At 39.5% G+C, this 27,722-nt stretch overlaps 3 protein-coding genes across 3 annotated transcripts; 2 read left to right on the top strand and 1 right to left on the bottom strand.

The window, feature by feature from the left end:
- Nucleotides 1–472: 472 nt before the first annotated feature.
- On the bottom strand, nt 473–7,542 carry naga (N-acetylgalactosaminidase, alpha). Its single transcript, XM_034699766.1, has 9 exons — nt 7,307–7,542; nt 6,627–6,783; nt 4,967–5,107; nt 4,374–4,585; nt 4,201–4,295; nt 3,894–4,055; nt 1,713–1,910; nt 1,469–1,609; nt 473–1,297 (listed from the first exon to the last, which is right to left on the bottom strand). Exons 2-9 carry the CDS (start codon nt 6,779–6,781, stop codon nt 1,097–1,099), a joined length of 1,305 nt encoding a protein of 434 aa, XP_034555657.1. The 5' UTR covers nt 6,782–6,783; nt 7,307–7,542; the 3' UTR covers nt 473–1,096.
- A 2,293-nt stretch (nt 7,543–9,835) lies between these two features.
- Nucleotides 9,836–14,222, top strand: LOC117824669. Its single transcript, XM_034700222.1, has 2 exons — nt 9,836–9,947; nt 12,620–14,222. The coding sequence occupies exons 1-2, from the start codon at nt 9,929–9,931 to the stop codon at nt 14,002–14,004; spliced, it is 1,404 nt and encodes a 467-aa protein (XP_034556113.1). The 5' UTR covers nt 9,836–9,928; the 3' UTR covers nt 14,005–14,222.
- Nucleotides 14,223–14,388: 166 nt separating this feature from the next.
- On the top strand, nt 14,389–26,402 carry LOC117824240 (adenylate cyclase type 3-like). The gene is made up of 20 exons (XM_034699684.1): nt 14,389–15,707; nt 16,883–17,032; nt 18,965–19,101; nt 19,196–19,307; nt 19,492–19,619; nt 19,773–19,931; nt 20,030–20,189; nt 20,272–20,379; nt 20,529–20,605; nt 20,705–20,866; nt 20,985–21,072; nt 21,310–21,426; nt 23,886–24,157; nt 24,264–24,345; nt 24,686–24,844; nt 24,938–25,084; nt 25,194–25,310; nt 25,430–25,556; nt 25,644–25,768; nt 25,854–26,402. Exons 1-20 carry the CDS (start codon nt 15,027–15,029, stop codon nt 26,034–26,036), a joined length of 3,291 nt encoding a protein of 1,096 aa, XP_034555575.1. The 5' UTR covers nt 14,389–15,026; the 3' UTR covers nt 26,037–26,402.
- The last annotated feature ends 1,320 nt before the right edge of the window (nt 26,403–27,722 follow it).

The raw sequence follows: 27,722 nt of genomic DNA, 5'->3' as shown, positions 1-27,722 counted from the left end.
AGAGACCTAATAACAGTTCCAAGTAATTTTGTGTATGTCATTCTGTTGGCATCATCTTGAAAACAAGAGGGAACATCTCACAGGGTTGGTCCTAATAAATAAATTATCAAGAAAAAAGATGCAGAACCAAAACTTTGAACCACAATAGGATGGGGAACTGAAAGCTCAAAACAAACAATATCCATTGACATTTTTCGAAACACATGAAGCTTAAAAGCTGTGACAAGCTGAAGTGAAACTGTTAGAGGCACAGTTTGGACCAACTGTTATGCAAAACCCCAGAGCTTAGAAGTTCAGTGTTCGTTTGTTTGTGTCTGTCTCTAGGAAAATTCAGCAGGATCTGTTTTTTATTTGGCAGGTTTATGGGTTAAGGTCACTTCAGGATAAGATGCCTGTAGAAGAGCTGCTAATGGATTTAATGATCGTCTGCTAATCAGCACTTTTTGAGAACATGATAAAACAGCTGCCTCACTGAAGAGTAAAATGTGTGATTTATTTCATAGAACAAAAACATATTCCACAAGATTTCAAATAAAAACTTTTGAATGTCACAAACGCCTTTTCAACAGAATTATACTGAGCAATGCAACATCCAGATGTTGACCAACTCATACAATCACACCTAATCAAAACACAATGTAAACATCATTCAGTAATAAAAAACAAATCATCCTTTCTTGTGTATTTTGGTAGAACTTGAGAAAATCCTGCCTCCTTCAAAAGACAGCTTTTAATAAGAGCACTTTTTGTTCCAGGTTGGCAACCCTGACTTGAATATTACGATCAATCATAGCTCTCTTAGCATGTTTCCTCCCAGTGAGATCAAGTGTTTTGTTTTAGACACTTGACCAGTATGCTGCATGTGCAGAATTCAGAAGAATCATCATATCAAGAATTTCAGATCAGACCTGTCCATCCCTGAGTTCACAGCAGTTTCCCTACTTTGAATCGATAACGCGATTAACAATTCCTCAATGGCACTTCATTATGAAAAGAAAATACGTCTTTTGAGCACCAGACGTTTTATGTGCAACACTCCATCAAGAGCCAGAAACAGTGGTCTGATTTTAAATGAAAAAGTTCAATCATTGAGCGGTCAGAGGAAGACACGAGGGATGGTGTTTTCATCACCACGGTGGACAGACTCCATGAGATTTCCAGATTTATAGAAATGGCGTTCGTGAAGTTTGGCAGGCGCAGAGACGTACCACATGACCACGCCTGTTGGGTTCACTGAGACTACAAAGTTGGTGGTGTCTTTCAGCATCGTTGTCTGGTCAGTGTACACATCATAGATCTAAAAGAGAGATGACGGGAGAGAAAACAAGTGACTTGTCCGCCAAACTCACATGCATCTGATTAGCAAACTTTGTTCTTTGTTCAAAATGTGTTCTTGATCAAACTGGTTCTTCAAATGAAAATATGGTAGATAATAACGATTTCAAGTAGGATTGTATGGAGGACTTACCTTGTAGCTGCCTGTGGTGTAGTTGAGTTTGCTAAGGGACGTCTGATAACGGTAGGGCATGTCAGTACGACGGCTGAAGAACACCAAAGCACTGGCACCATTTGACAGGGAGCGCCAGAACACTTCAATATGACTCTTCTCCTGGTAGAAACAAACATATACGGTGTTAATGCCCACATGAAGAGTAAAATACATAATCAACAATTGGCAGATGTTTGAAATGTCCACGTAAAAAGTATTTCACCTTTACAATGCGTCGTCCCTGGATGCCCATGGGGTCCTGGTTGATGCTGATGATCATTTTGTTCTGCAGGATGTTTCGAGCTCCACTGCTGATTGTGCGCAGGTCGTTGGACATGAAGAGAGGAGCTGCCATGATCGCCCACAGAGCCATCTGAGAGCGAGACTGATCCATGCTGAGGCCAAAATCGCCAACGACGAGCTGAAAGGTCAGGAGTCACACAAACAAGGAAGACACAAGACAAACCAGATAAATGGTCAAGTCTTAACGTCCTCACTCAATGACTTTGAGGAGCGTCCCCGCTGAGTCTGTGAGGGCTAAGGGCTGTCCCACTGTCAAATCTTCAAGTGCTTGAGGTACATCTTGCTGACTTTTTGAGTCCTTTGTGCACCCTTTCCTTGAGTGGGCATATCTGTAGGCTTATCGTGAGGGAATAACCTATAGTTCACAGCATTGTGACATAAAACATGGGATTCCCAGGAGAAGCCTGCAAGCATGGAAGGGTAAACAAAGGCCTTAACATGGAAATTTAAAAACAGAGAGATGGAAAACAAGAAGCATGGAAGATGACACTTAAGAAAAAAGTTTGCCTGTAAGTATAAATATATAAAACAGCCTTAATTAGCCTGCGTATGTTCATATATATGGGGCGCCGTTTGTAAAGTTGTGCACACTGAAAAAAACAGCAACATTTTCCACATTTAGCTCCAAAACGTCACAACAATGTGGAGTGAATTTTTAAAAGTCACGTTTTTATCACATTTAGAGGAATATTTGTGATCTTCTTCACATTTAATTTTGTTGTGAAAAACATATTAAGTTAAAATCCTTGTTAAATCCAAATGCTAAATCTAAATCTATATGTTAAATATAATTAGAAATGTTCAACGATAAATCTAAATGTTAAATATAAATATAAATTTTAAATATAAATACAAATATAAATATAAATATAAATATTAAATATAAATGTTAAATGTTGCTCTGCGATCCTAAATACTTAGCTGATATGCAAATTCACACTGCCGCATATCAGCTAAATATTTAGGATCGCAAAGCAACATTTAACATTTAAATATCATTTTTAAAATTTAGATTCAGATTGAACATTTAGATTTATCGTTGAACATTTAGAATTAGATTTAGTATTTGGATTTAACAATGATTTTAACTTAATATATTTTTTACAACAAAATTAAATGTGAAGATCACAAATATTCCTCGACATGTGATAAAAAAAGTTACTTTTAAAAATTCACTCTACATTTTTATGACGTTTTGGAGCTAAATGTGGAGAAATGTTGCTGTTATTTTCAGTGCACATAACTTTACAAACGGCGCCCCATACATATACACTATAATTCATATATTTATATTTTTTATATTCATACCTTTTTTTTTATTTCGTGGTTATGCTATTTTGACAACAACTAATAGCACTAAAGTAAGCTTCATGATGTCATGCATGTTAGGTGAGAAGTCGCAAACTGCTGTCCCATTCCTAGTTATTTCATTTTGAGCCCTTGCAGCCCTTGTGCACTCAATCACTTTCCAGGTGACATCAGTTAAGTCCTTAAGGGCTTAGGACTTAGGGTTTAGGGTGGAAGTTAAGATTCAGCCACTGTGTGAGCTGATGGTTAATTTGCACTGGGAGATGCATTTGGTCCCCATTTGTGTACCAGTCTGCCCCCGTATGCATCAACCTTACTAATGCAACTAACTGAGGCAATAAGTGCAAGCCAATCAAAGAAAGACTAAGGCTGGTCATGTGGTTGTCACAGTAAATCCCAGCCAACTATCTACAGGGGGGTGGGTTTAATTACTGTGAGGGTATTTTACTAAATAATGAACATAACTGCCATTAGAATTGGATACTTGAACTAGCTACCTAGCCTAGCAGCTTTCCTCAATATCACAGGTTGTGTTGCTGTGGTTGGTTGGTTCTAGCATACAGAGGTATTTTGGTCTGTGCCTGGTAATTCACCCATCAGAAAAAGAAGGGTGAAAGACTAGTCAAAATTTTCATAATGGGAAAAAAAATGTAAGGAAGTTCTAGACCTGAAAATTAGGCCTTTATCTTTAACGTGTACATCTATTCTCCCAACAATATTCACTTATCAAATAATACAAAGCAAGAAGTAATTATGTGAACACAGTGTCAGTCGTTAGCTCTGTCAAACTGACCATATCTGGGTCGTTCCACCTTCCAGGTCCGGCTGCGGGTATCAGGATATCCTGGTTCTCAAAGAACCAGTCGGCAATGCTCAGCACACTGCCCCAGGAGTCCTGGATGTCACCATAGTTACGCCACAGGTTGCATATCTCACCCAGCTGGGTGTAGTTTACCTGAAAACATAAATACCAAGAACAGAAGAGTTAAAATAAAATGTATACTGTTAGATTTGAAAATATATGACTGGACTATAAAGGAAAGTCATTTCTACAGATTCAGGTGAATAGTTAAGCAATCTTTAAGACATCGTTATCGCACCTTGGGTGGCAGGCCTCCCTGGTAGGCGGGCCAACTGCAGGAGTAGCCAATGGGACGGCCCGTAGCATTCAAAGCCTTCGACATAAGAGGGTAACCTAACCAGGAGAGGAAAAAGGGTTAAAGGGTTTTGTTTCAGCAGCATCTCAACAGACGGTCACGTCCCCTGTTCTCACCTTTCTCTTGTTCCGAGGCGTTGGAGTAACAGCCGTCAAATTTTAACATGTCCACCTCCCAGTCGGCAAATGTCTGAGCATCAACCTCAATCTTGTCCAGCGGGGTGCCGGGGTAGCCCCCACAGGTGTGTGTGCCCATGTCCCCATAGATCCCTAGCTTCAGCCCCCTGTCGTGCATGTAGCGCGACAGTCTGGGGATGCCTCCTGGGAACCTGAGGATGAGGAAGAAGAAAAGCATCAACTGCACATCTGAAGATATGAAGAAATACGCCTCGTTTACTGTCATTTATAATCAGATAATTCCACAGTGGTAGAAAAAATATCCTGTCTGGATTTGTTCCACTTCCACATTGTGGGGAGGTTTTCCTGATGCTGATGCTGCAGACAATACACTTGTGAAGCTACTGACTCATGTGTTTTCCAAGTCATATGATTGCATGACCGTCACATTGCAGACACCTTGTTTAACAGTTTATTGCCCATCAGGCTTACAAGTTACAGATAACACTTCTCAATGTGTGTCAGTCTTTGTCAGTATTCAGTACACAGTGTACCTAATCTATATAAACATAAGGTATATACTGTAGTGTTACCTTTTCGGGTCAGCCTGCAGCCGTCCGTTCTCATCCCTCTCCATAGAGGCCCAGCAGTCATCGATGTTCACGTAGGTGTAGCCAAGTTCTCTCCAGCCGTCCTCTGCGAGTCTGTCGGCCATGTCGATGAAGAGATTCTCACTGCGATAATAAGCAAATTTTTAAACATGGATTCACATTTTTTGGGGGGGATTCTTTGGGACAGTGGGAAAAACAAAAATCCCATTTGACTTACTCACATATTCAGCAGACACAGGGAAGCTTTATATTATATATTTGGGAACTAGTTTTTTGTCCAAGGCCAGGGTAGTATAATGCTTTTCACTTGGTTCATAGCTGGGTAACAAGACCTGAAAGTATTGAAGTAGAACTTCTCTAAATGCTAAGAGAAGGAACTTCATTGCAATATTTTACATCTCATTAAGCAAAGGAAACACTGTACTATCCTAGAAAGAACCAAATGAGTAGAGCCAAGTGAGTAGAACCTACTAGGTTATTTTCAACACTAACTGGATTTCATGCGTTCAAAGCAAAGTGTGTAGGAAATGAAAGATTTGGAATTAGGAAAATTGTCCACACTTTCAACCATAATAAGCTATTGAGTCAGGGCACTGGTGGCCTAGCAGTCTAAGTGTGCCACGTATAGAGGCTATAGTCCTTGTCGCAGAGGTCACTGGTTCGACTCCCAGCCGGTCAACCATTTCCTGCATGTCGTCCCCCGCTCACTACTCCCCACATTTCCTGTCTCTCTTCAGCTGTCCTATCCAATAAAGACGAAAAAGCCCAAAAATGTAACTTTAAAAAAATATATATAAGGTATTGAGTCATTTAGCTCTGTTTTTGGTCTCCACCTTCTCCTAAAAAAATATATTTTGCTCTTTCACTGCTCCTGCTCCACTTTATTCAACAGTTAGTTGCTAACCATATAAGTCTGCTGTTTTGGTTTTAAAGTTCTGCTAAAAGAAACCTTTTGAAGTGGAGCATTATGAGGTGAAGCATGAAGGTAAATAGTACAGCTGCAGTGCCGACAGCCAAGCAATGAGCTGGAATGTGCTTTAAAGCTCCTTAAACCTCAGAGGAGCAGCAGATTGTATTAATAACTCTCTGTAGGTTCATTTCAGGAGAGAGATGTTTTCACTTTGAATATTTGATGCATTGTTGTGGTAAGAATATCAATCAAACAAGCTTTACAAAACGGATTTGATGTCACTGTGTTAATAAGAAGAAGAAGAAGAAGAAGAAGAAGAAGAAGAAGAAGAAGAAGAAGAAGAAGAAGAAGAAGAAGAAGAAGAAGAATGTGCATGAAGAGCATCAATTGATGCACACTGAGGGTTTCTCTGTTGCCACAAAACTGGTTTGGTTTGCAGAACTTTGCACCTCCTCCAAATGTCTATTTGCCATCCATCATCACATCAGATCGTTTCTGATCAACCATTCATCTGTACGCAGGTATACTTGTTTGCTAACCTCCTTATAAATCAAACATTAAGCTGACAAACCTGATTCAAATGAATAAATGGATGAGTTAGATGTTTTAAAAATGTTTGTTTTTCCTGTTTCAACTTCTTATGAAGGGTGCCTCTTTTAAAGACCACCTGCTATTTAAGAGAAGCTTTAGATAGATCTCAGTGTGTGTACCATTCATGTCATATTGGCTTACCTGATACAGTTCTTGGGGTCATTTTTGCAGTCAATGTCACAGCGGAACCGTTCCCACGCCAGCCAGCCCATAGGAGGGGTCCTCATCTCTCCATTGTCGAGGGCGAAGGTGATTGCAGAGAGCGTTGATGCCAATAAAAACACAGCAAGATGCATTTCTGCAGAGGGGAAAAAATGAAACAGTTATCAGTTTAGTGTGTTGGAAGACATCAGTAAGGTGTTCTGACTGTGCACGAGGATCAGTACTTCCCGTATGCCCTAGATGGATGCCAAATGACAGTCAAAATCCTCGTTCAAACAATCACCACCTGAGTCTCACCTGACTGGGTGTGACTGGCAAAGGGCAAACCTGCCAGGTGACTTCTCCTATCAGACACACTTACAAAATCAGCTGTCTTACCCAACACTCAGTGCTTATTACAATAAAGTATATATTATCTTATTACATTAAAGTCCAAGACACATTATCATTTCCTTTCATTTTTTAGCTTTCTGTGTAAATAAATTGCTCTCAGGTGAAGCACTTTTAATAAACATTTAGCAATTCATAAAAACGAAGTGCATCCTTTTGGACTAAAAATAAATTAACATGTATTGATTGTTTCTGAATCTAGTTTGCAGTCCAATGTTTGCTAGCATGCATTCCCACTCTTGCTACCATGCAAAGACAAACCTACTCACTGAAAAGCCGTCGCCAAAAGTCTCAAAGGAAAATAAGTTGAAGGAGTATCAAGTCTCCTTTAACTCTGCGCTTCTATTCACTCCGCTGGGACCTTTGAACGTAAGACAGTGCTGTGATAAACTCTTCTCCGACAGTCAGTAAGGAAATAAGCACAGTTGCTCCTACAGGGGAGGAAGCAGCAGTCACGTGACACAGCGCCTTGTCAGCTGACCACGGCGGAGGATGCGGAAGGTGAACGAGGGCGGGCAGCCTTCAGTTGTTGTTTTATCTGTACTAGATTTTAAAAAAAAAGAAGTAATAATACATTGATAAGAAATAATCTTAACTAATACTATTCCCATTTAGACAGAACAGGAATGATATTTTACACAAATTTGACAAAAAAATCAACAGAAAAATAAAGAACCATGTATCTCACATTTCCGACACCATCCAAAGCAAAAGATACACATTCTAAAATTATGAACAATATTTATCCTTCTAAAGAATTACTCTGTGCACGCTTAAAATTTGAAGACAATTTATGCCCCCTTTGTGAAAATGAAGTTGAGTCAACAAACTTTTCCTCTCATGCCAAACTGTGAAAACCTTCTGGACTGATATCCATGAATGGTTAAAAGATTAAAAAAAAAATTGAATCCATTCCAATTTCCTTTTCAATAAATGAAATAACTTTCGGTTTGATATTAAAAATTAAAAGTGATGAAATCTGCTGTAACATAATTCTATGCCTCTCAAAATTCTTCATTCATAAAAACATGACTATGAAATCTCCCCCCAAATTTGTTGTTTTTCTAAATGAGTTCCAAATACAACCTACCTAAAATCATTGAAAATAACAAAAGGACCAAGAGCACTTAAAATATACGATTCCCTAAAAGAATGTATTCTATTTTTTCATTTACCTTAAATTGCCAACTGAAGCTGTATTGTTTCTGTGTCCTTAATGATTGTTTATGTATGATGCTCCTTATGAATGTACCCATTGTTTGTTATGTACATCTTAAATAAAGTTGGAAAAAAGAAAGTTCTTTTACCTATTGATTTTCCTACCTCAGTGCCTTTCCTTCCAGCAGAAGGGTATAGGTATACACCTTACAGGAAAGATATAGCACTCATAATAATATGTTTAGGTTCCCAGAATGTAACAATTCCACCTGAAACATATATTTAGTCATTTTGTGTTCAGGAAACACCTCTGAGTCATAAAGTAGCTTGTACAGTTGTAAATGCTAATAGGCTAATGCCTGAGTGTTGTGGGTTTAGTTATTAAAGAAATATGTAAAAAAAAAAAAAAGTCAGTCACCTAATCAGATAAGTAAAACTATGGAAAACAAGGTTATACAACACTGGAAATTGGTTAACAATCACAACTGTCATAAAAAACAGCAATATTTCAAAACACAAGTTGACCTACAAAAGCAAACAAGACCATCAGCATAAAAACTGATCTTTTTGTGTTTAATTTTTTATAAGTCTGCAAGAGTAGGTGTCACAAGAGACAATAAACGGCATACTGCAGGGAGAAAAAAAAAGCCTTAGTTCACATTTTCCACAGCAAAGATTCACCAAAATCATCAAAATGACTAAAACAGAAGTTCCTCACAAGGGCTTTAAGCTAACGCTTACATATTATTATTTTAGGACAATATGAAGTTTTTTAAAACTGCACTCAATGGCTGTGATGAACTGGACACATTTTAATAAATCGATGCAAAGAAAACAATTCACTCAAAGTCTATTACATTCATTTCATGTGTAGGCCCTACACATGAAATGTAAGTGACCTAGATGGAACACATCAGAGCTAAAGTTTTATTGACAGTTTTTAGGTCAAAGTATAAACAGCAAAACATGTACGTCTCCACAGAAGTGGTGTTAACATAACATCTAATGACACTTATGCTTGGCAGCCAGAATAAAAAAGATTTCAAGTCACGGATCTCCAAAGCCTGTTAGTGTCTGATAAATTTAACCCCAGTCTCCCATGTTTGAAAAAGCGCCTTGCTGAAGTTATAGCTGCAAGACGTCGCCAGACTGTGTTCTAATCTGCTCTTAAAAGTGTGATTAAATGCCTACCAATGTATCCTTTCAGTAGAAAAAAACATTAGTCAATGCCTTCTAGGTTGTTTTGCATGCTAGACCCCATAAAGTAGCCCAAATGCATGGAGCTGGCACACCCCTGCACGTGCTGATAGATTGAGCAACTCAGGGTGTTGTATTGTATATTGTCTCTTCTTGATCGTTCATGTTCTGACAGGCACAGAAAACGTAACACATGCCTATTGAGGCCACTGAAGGACAAATGAAAATGGAAAGTAATCAACATGTCAGTTGTGTAACAGAGTAAAAAAGTCTAATATTTCCCTCTGAAGTGTAGGCTGGTTCTGGAGTGAAACAGAAAACACAGCTGCACAACAGCAATAAAAAACATTAAGCAGAGTGAGTGGGTCATATAATCACACATATTGTACATGTAAAATGACCTCACAGGTAAATCACAGGATGCTTCACTGATACTTTGACTTCCTCTATCTTTGTTTCTCATGATTGGCTCAACCAATTGTCTGACATCAAACAGGAAGAGGTGGAGCTCCTAAGCCAGGGAGCCACACGAGACCATGGCAGACACGAGCCTGGGTGAGTTTAATTTAGAACTTCACCATAAACAATGTCAAAGAAAAGTCGCAACTATAAATATTTTACATGATATCTGATGTCCTTGCAGCTGCTGTCATGAGATATCAGATAAGTCAGAGTTTATGTGTAAACAGGGTCAAATAGCCTTGTCACAGAGTTTCTGCTGATACCTCAAATCATTCAGAGTCCAGGAAGAGTATAAGTACCTGTCTTTTGCAGAGACTAATCTGCATGGTCACAGATCAGTAGGTAGTGAAACATTTGTGTGAATGTTTGTTGTTCTTTCGTGTGTCTGACAGACTTCCTGGTTTTAAGTTTCAGCATGCACACACTCTAGTGGTTTCACTTTTCCTCTTAAAGAGACAGGGGCGCTTTTTAGTATGTGAGGAACAGTCTGTTCAGTTGAGTGGAGAGAGAAGTATGCAGATACTTTACTTTATTAAAAGCAGCAATAACACAGTATAAAGTACTATATTAAAACTAAGAGTACTGCATTTAAGACAAGGTTATCAAAAGTTCAGATTTATAGTTTAAGTTTAATTAAAGTACTAGTCTGGAGTTAGTGGCTGAGAGGATGGTGAAGGACAAAATTCAAGCCATCTGAGACAGCCCCTCTCACCCTCTCCATGACAAGCTGTGGCAGATGTGCAACTCATTCAGCCAATGCATAAACCCACCTCAGTGCAAAACTGAGCACTTCAGGCGCTCCTTTGTGCCCACTGCCACTCGACTGTTAAACAGCAATGGAAGTCGGAGACAGTAATCACACTGAATAGCAACCCCACCCCTATCCCAAGATACTCAGAAAATCCCTGCAGTGTCTGTCACACTCAGACTGTCACACTACACTTACTCTCTGCAGGGCTGATAAAAATGACATAACTCATAATATTTACCTACTGTACTGAGCATTTCTAAACCATATTATACATTATATGATATTATATGATATGATATGATATGATATGATATGATATGATATGATATGATATGATATGATACTGTCATATAATGTAAAATTAAATTAGAGTAAATAATAAAATAAAGTAAAATTAAATAAAAGAATGTAATATAATATAATATAATATAACAAAATACATAATATATAGATTTTTTTTGTTATATTATATTATGAGTTTGTTATATTATATTATTATTAAAAAAAAAAATACAATATAACATGTAGTATGGTTGCACGGTGGTGCAGTGGGTAGCGCTGTTGCATCACAGCTAGAAGGTTGCTGGTTCGAATCCCCGGCCAGGCAGGTGCCTTTCTGTGTGGAGTTTGCATGTTCTCCCCGTGCATGTGTGGGTACTCTCCAGGTAATTCGGCTTCCTCCCACAGTCCAAAAACATGCTTACCAGTTTAATTGATCACTCTAAATTGGTTTTCTGTCTCTCTGTGTTAGCCCTGTGATAGGCTGGCGATCTGTCCAGGGTGTATCCTGCCTTCCGCCCGAAGCCAGCTGGGATAGGCTCCAGCCCCCTGTGACCCCTAATGGGATAAGCGGTCAAGATAATGGATGGATGGATAATATACAGTATAATATAATATTGTTTATATATATTATATTACATGCTGATGTTGCTATTAGATATGGCACTAGTTCCGATATTCTATCTCTGTCTCTATATATATATTTACTACATCATAAATACTATACTGAACCACTAATATATTGGACGATCATACTAGTACATACAGTCACTTACCTCACTGTACAATCTTACAATACCTCCCCTTGTGCTCTGTTTTTTACTGCTATTTATTTGCACTCCTCCACTTCATTACATAACACCCATTGTCCATTTATACCTCATATCAAAGGTAACATCACCCCGGGATGAACTTGTTGCTACTTTGCCCCTCAACTGTCACCTTAATCTCTCGCTTCTGCATAACATGTCCTCACTTCCCTGTATAACTCCTTGTTATTTATACCGTTGTATGCTAGTTGTACACACCCTTTATTTTATTAAATTCTACTCTATTTTACATTATTTTATTTCATCTACCTTCTATCAACATAACTTACCTTTTATCTACTATATTTTTTATACTTTATAGTCTTTTAATAGCATTAATAAAATGTGCTGATTTAGCCATAATAAAAAAACAGGTGTTACAAAGATGTAGGAACGAGAACAAATACAGGATAGAAAATAATAACAAATGAAAAAGACAGTATAACACTGTATTGCATACTACATTTTCCAAGATGCAATCTGTAATTCATTTTATTTCCCGGATCTAGAGAAAGCCCACATCTGCCAAAAACTAGAAGATTTTTGTAAACAGTTGATTGTTTTTGGGTGTCAACACTTTGACCACATCAGAATTATATTATTTTGATTTATTTGATTTATTTTGGGGCTTTCTACCTTTAATTGACAGGACAGATGAGGAGAGACAAAATGTGGGAAGAAAAGAGAGGGGTACACATGCATCAAAGAGTCAAGGCTAGATGGCAAACCTGCGACCGATGCTGTAGACTGTTGCCTCTATTTGTGGGGCTAACCCAGCACCCTAGGATTATTTTCCTAGACTTCAGAAAGTGCTGAGTCGCCAATATGTGCATTTTTTTGAGTAAATTAACTTACTTTCAACCAATGATAAAAAAAACAATGAAACATATTTTTTATAGACTCAAATCCTCTTTTTTCCCTCTCAGGTGTTTCTGCTACCTTAAAGACAATCCTCCAAAGTGCTGCAGCAGGTTTTGCTTTCGGAGAAGCTGCACTATGTGCAGTGAAGCCTATACTGACCAAAGATGACGCCCTGCTGACTGTTTCAACTCTGGCAGCAGAACGAGCCGGGTCCACAGGTGTCGGCGTTGTGACCTCATGCCTTGTTTTCACCTCTGTGCTTGTTTCTCTGGGCAGCGGTTTCCTCCTCGCTGCCTTGCTGATGAAGCTGTGGAATAAAGTAGGAGTGACTTTGCCGTGGTTCCTAGAGGTCACAACAGGAGCATCAGTTGTGGTGGGTGCTGTTGGAGCTGGAGTTCTAGCGGGCCTCCTTCCAACATGGATCTACATCGCAGCCCAAGGCATTCTGGTCCTTGTAGTGTACTCGTACTCCAACATTAACGACATGACCTCAGCTCTACTTATCATCTTCACCACCCTCTATCTCAGCATTGTGTACGGGAGAATGGGTGTCGTAGCTGGACTCTTTAGCATTGGATTTACTATCTTCCTACTTATTGGTCTTCGAAAAGTTCTGACAGAATCTACCAAGCAAAGGCCTCAATCCGAGAGGGGGTGCAAATTACTTGAGAGAATTGTCTTCTACGCTGTGTTTGTGGGGGCATTGGGATTTTTTGTAGGTTTGAGTGCTGGTGTTGCAGGAGCAGGACTTGTGGGTGAGGTTACTGTGATGCTGCAGTCAATCCTCTGGGTGGCGTTTCTGTCTGCTGGGCTGCTGGGAGCTGGTCTTGGAACTGTGGCGATGGTGGGACTCAAGCAAGAAGTGGCTGGAAAGTTTGCCTTAGGAGCTGCTGTAATATCATCTGTTGCCCTAAGAGCCATTATGCTAGCTTCTCTAGGGCCCCGAAGCAGCACAGGGGGAATGTTGGGAGTCGCTACAGCTGCAGGGGTTTCACTCGGAGCTGCAAGCATTGCTGCAAATCAAGCTTTTGTAACGAGAAATTCAACTTTGGCAGTGTTAGGTTCTGTTGCTGGCGGTGCAATTCTTGCAGTTCAAGGTTTAGTATTGAAGTCTTCAACACTGACCACATCTGAACTTATAACAGTAGCTCTTGTTGCAGTTGGGGCCTTTATCCTGGGTGCACCAAAGAGTCCATTCAACACTCAGGTAAATTTAAAAAGGGGCCTCCTCACGGGGCCGGAGCTGCTTACAGGGATTGGCATGGAGACGGTCACTGCGGCAGCAGCACCTATCGGAGCCGGTGCACTCGGGACTGCAGTGCTGGGTACTGCTGCTCTGGGGACACTGGGAACTGTGGGAGTTGTGATGGCTATACTTCTGGCTTTAGGAAGTACACTCAGTGGTATGATGGGAAAATCACCGGCAAAGGAAGATACACATACAGACTGATGTTGCACTTGCATGTGTTTGTATGTGAGGAGATGGGTTTTTTTAACTACTGAATACACTGACAGGGAATGTGATTTTTTTTTTAAGTTTGACCTCTTAATTAATCAATGTCCTGATTTCACATGGAAAAAAAGTTGCCTGTCATCCAAACTTGACAATTATGAAAGTATCTTTATGACAACCTGTGTTGAATAAAATAAATTACAAATGTTAACTGAGTCTGCATTTGTGTATTCAATCATTAAAATATATCTTTGTACTTATTACAGTAAAACTTTGAGACATCAGGTACCTGGTCAGATTTTTTGACATGTTCAAAGTAAATGATTCTCTCCCTTTTTCCTTAACATCTCACACCATCATTACTGCATTTCCCCAGACATGATTGCCACAGTCAGTTACTTGGCTTCATCTTAGCAACAGTAACAGAGGACTTGCTGTTTGGAAAGAGGATGTGGGGGTGGGAGGAGTGATGAGCAGAGAATAACATCAGGAGACAGAAGAACATCTTACAGTGGAGTTGCAGAACATGGCTGAGGAAATAATAAAGTAATAAGATGCTATCCTTACATTTTGTACCTGCTTTGAAAAGATGACTTGTATGGAAATGGACATCCACCTGCTCCTATGGGTTTTGTTGGTCCACCATGGAAGCCACAGGACTTCAGCTGCGAGGGAGAATAGGTTTCAAGAAGTTTTCCAATTGAAACAGCCCGGAGACAAAGAAGCAGCCCCAGGACTTGGGGACACTCTGAAAATCTAACGGGTAATTAATGTGACCATAAAATGAAGAACAGTGCACATCATTTTGAATAAGGGCAAGTTTACTTTGTAAATGTGGATAAGTAACTTTAAGAGCACTTTATCTTGGCCATGTTCCCTCCAATGGCACTCTTTTGACTGACATGGATGCATTCATCTCCAAAAGTAGGACAAAGATGGGACCTCACAACTTTTCCATGGGTGACCTGCAGGACTAACAGTATTATTTCATCAGCACCCTTTTTTTTTTATAAACCAGCATGTCCCTGAACCGGGTCCACGCCACAGAGACAGAACAGTCTGTGGAATACTCTGTGGAGTACTCCGGCCAAGTTCCCAGTGACTCCAGCGACGCGGCAGGTCAAGCGCGTGAGGTGACCGTGCTCCAGTCCAGCTGTTGCCACTGCCTGCCGCGCGCTGTTCGCCTCACTTTCACGCCAGCGTCACTGGAGAGGATTTATCAGAACTATTTCCGCCGACAGAGACAAGAAAACTTGCACATGCTGGGGATGTTTGCCGCTCTTTTTAACAGTTTCATTATAATCATGTGCGCGGTAGTGTACACTGAAGACAAACTGGCGATGGTGGTGGTCGCAGCGGTGGCTTTGGCTGCTGATGTTGTCCTTTGCGCGCTGTGCTGGTTACAGAGGCTCCCTGCGTCACCGGTGTGGCGCGGAGCAGTGCCGTACATACTGTGGCTGATGATAACCGTGCATGTTTTGTGTTACATGTGTCTGAACTATGAGCGATTCCCCCAAGCCAGTGACTCTGTCGGCTGGCAGGCGTTTTTCAGTTTCTCCTGTTTTCTGACGCTCCCACTGAACCTGGTGCCGCTGCTGCTGCTGACCGCGCTCTCCTGTGGGGTACACACACTGGTGCTGGGGGTCACTGTGGCTCAGAGGTTTGAGGATAATCAGCAGGGGCCCATGCTGGTTAGACAGGTAAATACAGCCCCCCAGTATAAGGGATACAGGAAACCACCACAAAAAAAATCAACTTCTACAATGAAGGGACACACTTGAAGCGATCATTTGCAAAAACAGATAACTCCGTTTTTATACATTAAAAAAAAACACATTTCCTTTTTGTAGGCTATAGATTCCCTAATAAAGTTACATTATCAAGAGATAGTCATTTTGACTTAGTCAAAGCCACCCAACCTCAGTTGATTGATAATACCAAAAGCTAGCAATAGAAAAACTGTTTTTTTTAAACATTTTTAAAAAAAATTTAAAGTGAGTTCACTGTTTTTGCAAATGAACTCTTTCCTTGGACCTTTAGTTTCCTTAGTGTTTTGGTGTAGTAAAATATTGAAATAGAATATAATAGATTCAATATTAAAATAAAATATCAAAGATTATTTTAGGGTTGATTTATTTATTGTTGTATTCTTATATCTAATTGGAAATAACTTCTGGTGAGCCCCCTCAAATAAAAAAGGACCAAATGTCTAAAACGACTCTCTCCTAAAGAGTGGATTACAGTTTTCAAACCATACAAATTGTGATGGTATAAAATATTACAAAAAAAGAAAACATTTGTAACAATCATTATTCTTATTATTATTTCGTTTTTTGCAACAAATACATTTAGTGGCCTGGTAATGGAATTTCTCCAAAGCACCTAATGAATAGAGTTTATTAAATGTGGCCCAAGGTTAAAAGCAAAAGTAAATGTTCAATATGAAATGTACACACTTGATAAAAACATCAAGAAATATACGACTTACTTGCATTCATTACATTAGTTACTTTTTTTTTTCTTTTTGTTCCACAAAAACTTTTTCACTTGGAACCAGCATACTTAAATTATATACATCAAGAACAGAGAATTACTCTTGATTTAATGATTTAGGAGTGCACTCTATCAGGGCTGAATTAACAAAATGATCTTTCCTCCCTTTTACTCCCATGAGTAAATTTGAGATGTTTGTGTCTATTTTCGGCGCTCCCTTTGGACGAAGAGGTAACTCTTGTGCCTTTGCAGATCTTGTCCCATGAATGACTGTAAGGCCATTGTTAAAGAAAAGAACAGTGTATGGAAACAAACTATCACATCCACAAACATAGTATATACTGTACATACACTCACGCCTACCGCCCCTCCCTCCCTCCAGCTCCTCGCCAATGTGATGCTGTACCTGTGCTCTGCCGTGGTGGGTGTTATGTCTTACTACATGGCAGACAGAAAGTACAGGACAGCTTTTCTGGAGGCTCGTCAGTCGTTGGAGGTCAAACTCACACTGGAGGAGCAGAGCACCCAGCAGGTATGGAGGGCACACACATTCAAACACGTGCACACAAACACAAACATTCACACCACATGCATACTGCTTAATGAGATAATACAGTTTCTTGTTTTGGATAAATACTCCTGTGTTGTGGAACGACTTGTGCTTTCTCATTATGGTGTGTTTTCCTCAGCTCGAGGCTAATAGGATGATTAGAGGGACTGTTATTTACACCAGCAGAGCCTCCATCAGGGACCTGACTCAGTAGGATTAGATAAAAGTCTGCATCAACCAACAGAAGCTGTAATGATAAGGAAGACAGTATGATTAATTTTGTTCTTTAAACCCCCTTATTCCCTTCAATAGCCTATGTTTTCTTGAGTGTTTCCCTATCTTCAACACATTAAATGTTTGTCCTCATAAATCATTTCAATGATGTACCATGAGCTTTTAATTTCATCATCTCACTTAAATAATAGATAAGTTCATATTTGTTGTGTGAAGCTAAGATGTGATACATAGACCAAAGGACCAGTGTAGGGTCTAATTGTGTATAAAGGTTCTGTGTTTTCAAATAAATCAAACTATGTTTAAAGCAGCAACAATGCAAAGTTTTCTCAAGCTACTTTGTTTCTTCTACTTTTTCTTGTGCCAAAAAGGTTTCAAGAGGTCAATGCTTATCAGTAGCTTGGGGTGAGGTGGTCTTTGATGGTTATGAAACTGGCTAGAATCAACAGTGAAGCCTCTTTATGACCTACAAGAAAAACCTGAATCATCAGCATAAAAACAGAAGATTTGTCATTTTTTATGCCTGACTGGTGTATGGAAGCAAATAATTACCAAAATTCATGAAAAAGCAAATTAGAATACTAATTTGCATCAAGATAAATGTTTTTTCATTTTGATGATATGTGCACATTATTTGACTCATACATACAATTAATATTAAATAATCCAATTTGCATGTTAATTTTCAAAAAAAGTCATTTTGTTTTTAATTTTAATTATATCTAAGAACATAATACACTCTTCACAGATATCTCTAATAATGTGCATTATTGAAGATTAAAATGTAAAAGGAAATTAGATGATTGAATATTAATTTTGTTTATCAGTCAAATTGTGTGCCCATATTCAGAAATGTAAAAGCAATTCTATAAATGCAATCTAATTTTTCAAATGTGTGTTTCCTTTGAATTATGGTAACCATTTAGAGGGGATTTTTTTTTAAATTAAATAGCAAATGTCATTTTTTTCTTCTTTGTAATTGTATCAAAGAATGTGCATTCTTGAAGATGAAAATTCAAAAAAATTGAATATTTTATTTATGAGTCAAATAATGTGCCTATTTTTGGAAAATCAAAAGGCATTTCTGTTTAGTTAAGCTCGTTTCCAAAATTCGCTTTTTCATTTGAATTTTGGTAACTGTTAGTTTCCATACAGGCAGGCGTAGGTGCCAGGTGGAGTGATTAACAGCAGGCTGTTAAAGTTAATTAGTTGACAAAAAATAAAGCTGTGTAAGAAAACAATCTTTATACATACGTATAAGAACATAAGCAAGGAGATAAGACATACAGCTTTATCCAGAGGGAGTGCTAAAATCAACACAAACCAAAAGTTCCCTACAGGAGCTTTAAGTTATTAGATGAAACATATTAAAACTCATAAAGTCTCTGACTTTTGTTTTTCCAATAACATTTTTTCTTTTTTATTCATCCAAACTCACTGCCAATTTTTTTTAACTTATTCTAACTGTGACAATTTGTGGAGAACAAGAACATGCTTTTAACGAGAGGCCACCAATCAGAGCCCCACCAACAGGAGGATCTCCTTGGAACTGCTAGGATCTATTTACTGCCTCACCTACACACACTCTCACTCTCATTAAAAGTCAGTTCATTATTTTCCCATGGCTGCCATAAATCAACATAACAAAACTCCCTTTCTTTCCACTGTGGCTCCATGTAGGAGGACCTGTTACTGTCCATCCTTCCCAAACACATTGCAGATGAGATGCTGCAGGGCATGAAGAACCAGGCTGATCAGCAGGAGGTTCAGCACCAGCAGTTCAACACCATGTACATGTACCGCCATGAAAATGTCAGGTCAGGATTTGTTGTCACAGTTGTCACAGTTTGTTAAAGGATTCTCACAGTCTTTTTAAATGTGACACAGAAACCTGTTCACTTGTTGTTGCAGTATCCTGTTTGCTGACATCGTGGGTTTCACCCAGCTGTCCTCAGCCTGCAGCGCTCAGGAGCTCGTCAAGCTGCTTAATGAACTGTTTGCCCGATTCGATAAACTGGCAGCTGTGAGTGTCAGATTCCAAATGAACTTATGCTGTTCTTTCTCCTTCTATCAAAACTGGGCTCACACTTTGACACACGTTGTAATTTCAGAGGCTTCAGATTCTTTCTTTTTATACATTTTGACTGTTTTTCTGCAACAGTTTCTTAAATTAGTGCCTGTTTCTCCTCCTCTGACTCACCTCACAGCGATATCACCAGCTGAGGATAAAGATCCTTGGTGACTGTTACTACTGCATCTGTGGTCTTCCTGACTTCAGAGAGGACCATGCTTTCTGCTCTATAATGATGGGTTTAGCAATGGTAGATGCCATCTCGTAAGTGTCTGTCATTCTGTTACAACTAAAAAGTCTGCAAGACACAAATCTAAGTTAAAGTATGAAACAGTGATGATTTAGATCTTGTGTTTTAGACAACAGGGAATTACAAATTATGCACTGACAGATCTTCTGCTACACTTTTCTTTCTAGGTATGTGCGAGAGAAGACAAGAACTGAAGTGGACATGCGTGTTGGAGTTCACACAGGCACCGTGCTGGGTGGAGTGCTGGGGCAGAAGAGATGGCAGTTTGATGTTTGGTCAACAGACGTTACTGTGGCCAATAAGATGGAATCTGGAGGGATTCCCGGGTATGATGAAAAAGTTCTTTTTTTTGTTGCTTCTTAGATTTGCAGCCAACTTCTTTCCTGCTTGATATTCAAGGGAGTTCTTTTTTGGTGGTGTACAGGAGGGTGCATATTTCCCAGACCACCAAGGATAGTTTGCATGGAGAGTTTGAGCTGGAGCCAGGGGAAGGAGGGGATAGGTGTGAGTATCTGCTGGAGAAAGGCATCGACACATATCTGGTCCTGGTGTCGAAGCAGATGGTAAATGGGCTGAGCGGAAATGTGAGTGATGAGTACCACACCAGAAAAAAAATTTCTTACACTCTAATTCATATGGTATTAACAGGTATTTATCCTCCCTCAGAAACCAGGCACTTTGTCCAACAGAAATTCAAACCAGTTGATCAACACAACAGCAACCAATGGGAGCACAGCATCACCCCAGTCCCCGCCCACTGAGTCCAAACAAGAGGTACATTTTCCACTACTCAGACTGCATTCTTAATAAAAGATTTAATAAAGTACACACAAAACATCAATGCTACAAAGTGCATTATTTGAAGGATCTGTTTTTGAAAATCCCATTTACCCAATCACTTTTGTCTCGCCAACAACCTTTAGAGGATCAAGATGGTCGAAGAGCAAGTGATCAACAGACGACTGCAGCAGGAGCTTATGGAGAGAGAAAGTCAGCAGATGTAAGAAAATGAGAGAAATGAACAGATGAGACGTTGAATGCTGTAATTAGACAGATTACTGGTTAAAATTAAAGTCTTCTTTTCCTTTTCCTGTATCAGAATGAAAGATCATAAGATCAACCATGTGTCTCTGCAATTCTTGGATGGGAAGTTGGAGGAGCGTTACTCCTCGGAAAAGGAGAAGAGAAGCGGAGCAGCTTTCTGCTGCTGCATCATAGTGCTCTTCTTCATCACAGCCATGGAGGTGTTCATAGATCCTGTGTACGTTCACGCTTAATATGTCTTGTGTTTACATTAAAACACACTTGATACTGAAGCAAACGTAAACAGAGTTAAGTTTGACCCCCTATTTGATAAAGAATGTGTGTTCTTGTCGCAGGCTGGCTGTGAACTATGTGACTCTGGCAATAGGAGAGGTATTGTTGCTCATCCTCACAGTCTGCTCTCTGGCGGCCGTCTTCCCAAGGGTGAGAAAACCAAAATAGAATCTATGGTTGTGTTGGGAAACAAGATTTTTATTCCACAGTGTGTCTGGTGAACACTTCTCAACCTTTGTCTTAAATTTTTGAACATCAAAGTTCAAACCATGTCCTTTATTAAAAATAACTCATTTTTAAATTCAGCTTAAAGGCAGTGCTGTTGTAATGAATTTAATTTGACGGTGTGACATTTAGGATGATGTCTTTGCTGTTTGTTTGTCACAGATGTTCTCTAAGAGGTTGGTGTCTTTCTCGATTTGGATTGATCGCACACGTTGGGCCAGAAACACATGGGCCATGGCAGCCATTTTTGTTCTCACCATGGCTGTGATCGCAGATATGGTAAGACTGCAAGGCACACTGACAGTGTAAATCTGATGTGTCTGTGTGATCATCATTATTAAAGAGCTTCTAGATATTTGGCTACCCTAAACTTACACAGATTTTTTTTCTTTGTTGTGAGGCTATTCAGTATCATCTCACCCAGCCCGAGTGTACGCGCATCTTTCATTTGGTGTGTTTCCACTTCATCTTCATCAAATTCACACTGCCTTTCATGTGTCTGCCTGCCTGCTCCCTGTGGGGTCCATTAGCTGTCTATCTCGCTGCCTTTAGGCTCATTTGTCTCAGGCCCACGGGAGTAGCCTGTTAAACACACTGCTGCCTCTACTTCTGACAGAAAACACACAATGCTAAAGAGGCTGTTCATTTTTTAGATGACAGTCACACTTGGCCAAAAATGCATGGAACATGTTTTGCTATTGTTGTTGTTACTACTATATGTTTATTCTGTAACACAGACTAATGTCTCGGTGACGTCACCCTTTGGTGAGGTGTTATAAAGCTGAAAGAGAGCAGTCGTCATTTTAAAGATGCTGACTTCATCTACCTTTCTGCTAATTTAGAAAAAAAAAATTTGCCTTTAGAAAAATTAATTGTAGAGACCAAAAAATATTTTTGTACCAGACTGTAAACCAAGCAGCACCATCATGTGTTGAAAAAGAAAACCAACGTGGCAAATAGATGTAGCTCCTTGAGTGTCCACCTGAAGCTGGCTCCAAAACACTAAAGCCCCGGTTCCACCAAGCGGTTCAGTTCGGTTCGTCTCAGTACGGCACGCATTTTGTTGCGTTTCGACTAAAACCAGGACAGGTCCCCAAATTACCGAGCCGTACCGTCCCACTTTTTGGTACCCTTCTGTTGGGGTGCCAGACATACCAATCCAACCCCAGAAGGTGGAGCTAGAAACACTGCAGTCCGTTGATTGGTCGAAAGAATAGTCACTTCTCGTGCGACAGCGGTAATAAAGAACAACACATAACCCCACCATGTCTAAATCTCCGGTAGACTTCGGGAAGATAACTTTTTTTATTTGGAAAATGGCGTCAAGAAACAGCGTTCCATGGTCGACCGCGGAGGTGCAGACTTTCCTCTGTATCGCGTTTTTCTTCTTTGTTGTAGTTATTAGCGGGGTACACTGTCACGCTGCCATGACGTCACGCTGCCATGACGTCACGCTATTCCGTAGCTGATGCGGCTATCGGCATCCGGCTTACACGCCGCCCACCAAGTAGGGCACGGTTGGCTGTGGAAATGCAGACGGGATCAGGCGTTACCGATCCGACCTGTACCAAACTGTACTGATCCATACCAGACCGCTTGGTGGAAACAAGCCATAACAAATCCCTATTAGGTCCCACATTAGAATGTCCAACTTTATAGCAAAAAGAAACACATTTAGTGTATATTTACTCAACATTTCCAAAATGGGGACTGCCATTGTCGAAACAAGAGGCCAATAAGCAATGTCATTGACAGTGGCAGAGCCAGACTTTTTTGACCAGGCAGTCCACTGACTTTTGTAGGGGTGGCCAGGCATAGGAAGGCTATCTTCACAAATGAAGTCTACTTTAACTTCTAATATAATAGTACAAGTATACAAAAATGTTATGTTCGTGTATATAATTTTTAACTTTGACAGTTAACTCAACAGAGTGGAAATATGTAATTCTTTTAGGACTCAAAACGAAGATGCTTGCTTGTCAAAAGTCACCAGTTAGAGTACCAACAAAAGAAAATGTTCCACACTAAAGCTTCCTGTTGGAACACAACCCATATTGTTGTCTTAAATATAAGTGTCACCTCTGACAAGGCATAGCGAATCATTGTTTAGAATTCCAGTGTGGCCACTGGGCTGTACACATGTTTAATTCTGCTGTTTAAAATAATAAAAAGGGGGACGGTATTTTTTAAAATATGGACTTTAAAAAATGGGGATTCCTTAGCTTTTGGAGACAGCCTCAAGTGGACACTTGTGGAACTACAGTTTTTGGTACTTCAGTATTGACTTCATTTTTCAACACTGGAAATTGCTGTTTTTATCTGTTACCATTGTTTTTTCAGTATATTTAATGTACCTAAACAGTAACCAATATTATACAACTGTATGGGCTGCATTATATTAAAAAAGGTCAAAATAGAACTCTGCTAGGGTATGGTTTAATTAAAAAAAATTGATAAATAGATTGCTGTTTGAATTTATAATTTAGGAGTAAATCTTAATTCTTTACTACCTATTTTTTTGCAAATGAATAAAAGAGAAACATATATATAATGACATGCTAAAAAACAGGATAAAAAATAACACAGTGCTTGAAAAATGGACCAATAATTGAAAATTGAAAGCACCTGCAAAGTCACACCACAATTTTACACAAGGGTTTGATGTTTATTTGGAATAGTTAGAAATAATTTCTGAGCTATCACACCACCATTCATGCTTCTTGTCTCTTATTGTGTAGCTGAGCTGTGTTCCTCCATCCCTCCGAGTCTTCAACAGCTCCTTGGGCCCCATGTTGGAGTCCCTTGGCGACAAAGGCTGCGCGGAGCATCCAAAGCACTATAGCTTCATGGCTGTGATGTCACTAATCGCTACTGCCATGTTGGTTCAGGTCAGCCACCTTATTAAACTGGGCCTCATGGTGCTGGTCATTACAGCAACAGGAGCGGTTAATATCTACAGCTGGCGGGACATCTATGACCTCTACGACTACATACAGTTTTCCTCATACAGGTCAGAGTCTTTACCTGTAGTTCTTGTTGGACATGAATTAATCATTTAAAGCGCTCCGCTCCATATTCATAATGATTTTATCTGCCTGTTAACTTTGTTTTTCAAGAACATCCATAGTTCCGTCCAAATACCTCATGACCATGATGATCATTGTCATGATGATTAGCTTCTACTTCTTTGCCCGCCACGTGAGTCACTTTTTCTCGCACACCCACACTGTAGCAACCTTTGTTGACAACAATTTTCCCCAGCTGTCATTTTTTTCTCCTTAAATAGACGTTTTCCTCCTGATTTCATGGCCCAATCACTGTTATCAAGTGTAACACAGCATGTTGTTAATTTCCTAAATAATGGTCCCACTGAGAGTAAAGCAGGGTATGGTTAAGGGCATGGCTGCCTGTGATTGACAAGATGCTACCAAAGGAGCCGTATGCCATCACCGTTACCAGATTCTTATAATAATGTGCACTTACTTACTAATCTATATCGTCAAGTAACTGTCATTTCTTCCGGTGTGTATTTGTGTAGTTGGAGCATCAGTCCAGGAAGCTGTTCCTGTGGAAGATTGGTGTTCATGATCAGAAGGAACGAGTGTTTGAGATGAGGCGCTGGAACGAAGCGCTCGTCACCAACATGCTTCCCGAGCACGTGGCCAAACACTTCCTGGGATCAAAGAAGAGAGATGAGGTAGATGAGTGTAGAAGCAGAATGAGCTTGGTTGTATTTCAAAGCCAGGCATCAAACGCATCAAACTAACATCCTGTCGCTTGTCATTTATAGGAGCTGTACAGCCAGTCTTATGATGAAATTGGTGTGATGTTTGCCTCCATACCAAACTTCTCTGATTTCTACACTGAGGAGAGTATCAACAACGGAGGCATAGAGTGTCTGAGGATTCTCAACGAGATCATCTCTGACTTTGACAGCGTGAGTCCCTGTGTTTTATAAATACTGAGAACCACTGATACAACTATCATCAGATTTTGTTGGCATTAAATAAAGAGGACTTCTCCTTGATCCCTGCTTTGTCTTCCAGTTATTAGATAGGGATGAATTCCTCTGCATCACTAAGATCAAGACAATAGGAAGCACCTACATGGCTGCCTCAGGACTCACTCCAGACAGCAGCACTAATGGATACAGCAGCCGCAAGGTGAAAACAGCTCAGATGTAATCCTACAAATCTACCCTGTTGGTGAAAAAACTGTAATCTTAACTAGGATGTCATAAGGTAGTGATAGTTTGAGAGTAAATCAAGGTGTTATCCCACAGCCAGAGGACCAGTCTATGATCGAGCGCTGGCAGCACCTTGCAGACCTTGCAGACTTTGCCTTGGCTATGAAAGTCACCCTCACTAACCTCAACAAGCAGTCCTTCAATAACTTCATGCTCAGAATAGGTGAGTGGATGAAGAGACTCTGTGTGTGTAAGCTCGTAAATTTTAAAGCATGCATGTAAATATTTTCATATGGATTCCCTCCATAAGGTCTGAATAAGGGGGGAGTTCTGGCTGGAGTTATTGGAGCTCGTAAGCCTCACTACGACATCTGGGGCAACACAGTGAATGTGGCAAGCAGAATGGAGTCGACAGGAGTTATGGGAAACATTCAGGTAAAATCTGACATTAAACACACTTCACTGTCCTATGTTTTAACTCTCTTTTGGTTTCAAATGACCTGCTCCACTCTGCCCTCAGGTGGTGGAGGACTGCTACAACATCTTAAAGGATTATGGCTTCCGTTTTATCAGAAGAGGGCCCATCTTTGTCAAAGGGAAAGGGGAGCTGCTAACCTTCTTCATGAAAGGGAAAGACAAACCCAAAGGCAATTGCGGTCAAGTGACCACCACTCTTCCACACCAAGTTGGGGACCCATCTTGACTCTTGAAAATACCTTTAACACTAAGAAAAGCCTTGGTCAGATTTCCAGTTTGCTTTATTTCTCTTGTATACAGTTGTTATTTACCTACATTGATACTCTATGTAGTTTTGAATAGCTTATGGAAGTACACTAACACAACAACTAGTTCTATTATAAGCATCATTACTATAACATACCGTTTCACACACACACACACAGATTTGAAGAACACAAACAGATTCTGTATAGTTGCACATGAGGATTAAAAGCTTGGAAGAGAGTTATGAATACCTTTCCTTTGCAGTTTTTCCTGAGCTCAGGTATTGTAAAAATCATGTTGCTTTATCACATTGTATTTTGTTTTAATAAAATATGTTTGCACTGTATATCTGGGAATACTACAGCGATTACATTGTAGAATATGACAAACTGTTAAGAGCAAAAGTTAAACTGAATTCTGCAGAGGCCATTTGTGAAACACGCACAGGCAGCTTAGTGTTGAGACTCAGCTGATCTGATAAATTAAGTCAAAGCCCTCCATATCCACAGGTGTTATAAGTTGTCAGGGTAGAGGTGCAGCTTTTGTCATAATAATAAGAATTACATATGCCATATGTCTCCTGCTCAAAGTTAGCATATTAGAATGTTAATATTACCAGCTGAAAAGGCTTAAGGGGGAATCTAGTAACACTTAAAGGCAGCTCAGCAATGTTGGGTACATTAAATCTTCACAAATTCATTTAATTTAAATTTTTATTTAAAATAACTACTAATCTTATTTAAAATAAAATGGATTTTTTTTTATCAGTTCAATGATTGATTCATTTGCACTTTTGGGAGAATAAAGACCTGGATCAGCCTTTTAAAGATACTCTTTCTGTAAAGTGTAGTTGAAAAGATTGATTTGGATTTATCAGGTACAGGGTATGGACCACAAGTTTAAATCACTACACCTCAAAGCTAATTCTTAATGAACAGGCTTGATTAGTAAAGCTTAGCAGGACACTCAATGGAAAATAAACATAACAGTACCATTAGTGACAGACTTCCTGCAAAGCTCTGTCAAAATCTTTATAATTATTGTATAGTTTATTTGATACGGACAATGCAAATCACATAGTACAACTTATTCCTGTTACAAACAGCAGTAACTGCTTTGCATATACATATTAAAGCTATTGCTAGTTTCCAGTGTAAGCTATTTAATCATGGATCTCAATAGATTTTAATATCTTGGTGATGCTGATATTTTTTTAGAAAATAATTTAAAATCTCTCCAGGGTTTGGCTGCAGATTTGAAACACCTTTGTGTGTAAGTGTTGTTATCTTAAAACAATTATTGGTCGAGTAACATAGATGGAAAAAGATCATCCAGCCAATCACAGCAGTCTGACCAACCATCCAATTAGGCCAAGTGTTTACAGTAGGAGAACAGTAAAGTGACGTGTGCAGATGCAGAGCATGTTACTCACAGCCTTGATCTCTTGTGGTGGGCTTAGACAAAGAACATGTTTTACTTCTTGAGCTGTTTTCATTCAGCACCAAAATGTATGTTTTTTTTCTTAGAATGTGAAGAGGACATCTAAAAGCACATTTTTCTCCAGGACACTCCAAAATAGTCGGAAGTTGAACCCTTTATTTTGTTGTTTTCCTTCTATATAAATAACTGTACTGAACTAATGTCATTTTTCCATTTGGCAGTCAGG

Source organism: Notolabrus celidotus, chromosome 13 (genome assembly GCF_009762535.1).
Source record: "Notolabrus celidotus isolate fNotCel1 chromosome 13, fNotCel1.pri, whole genome shotgun sequence".
In the NCBI taxonomy this organism is placed as follows: domain Eukaryota; kingdom Metazoa; phylum Chordata; class Actinopteri; order Labriformes; family Labridae; genus Notolabrus; species Notolabrus celidotus.
The sequence above is the reverse complement of the archived record's forward strand: the minus strand, read 5'-3'. Positions and strand labels throughout refer to the sequence as shown.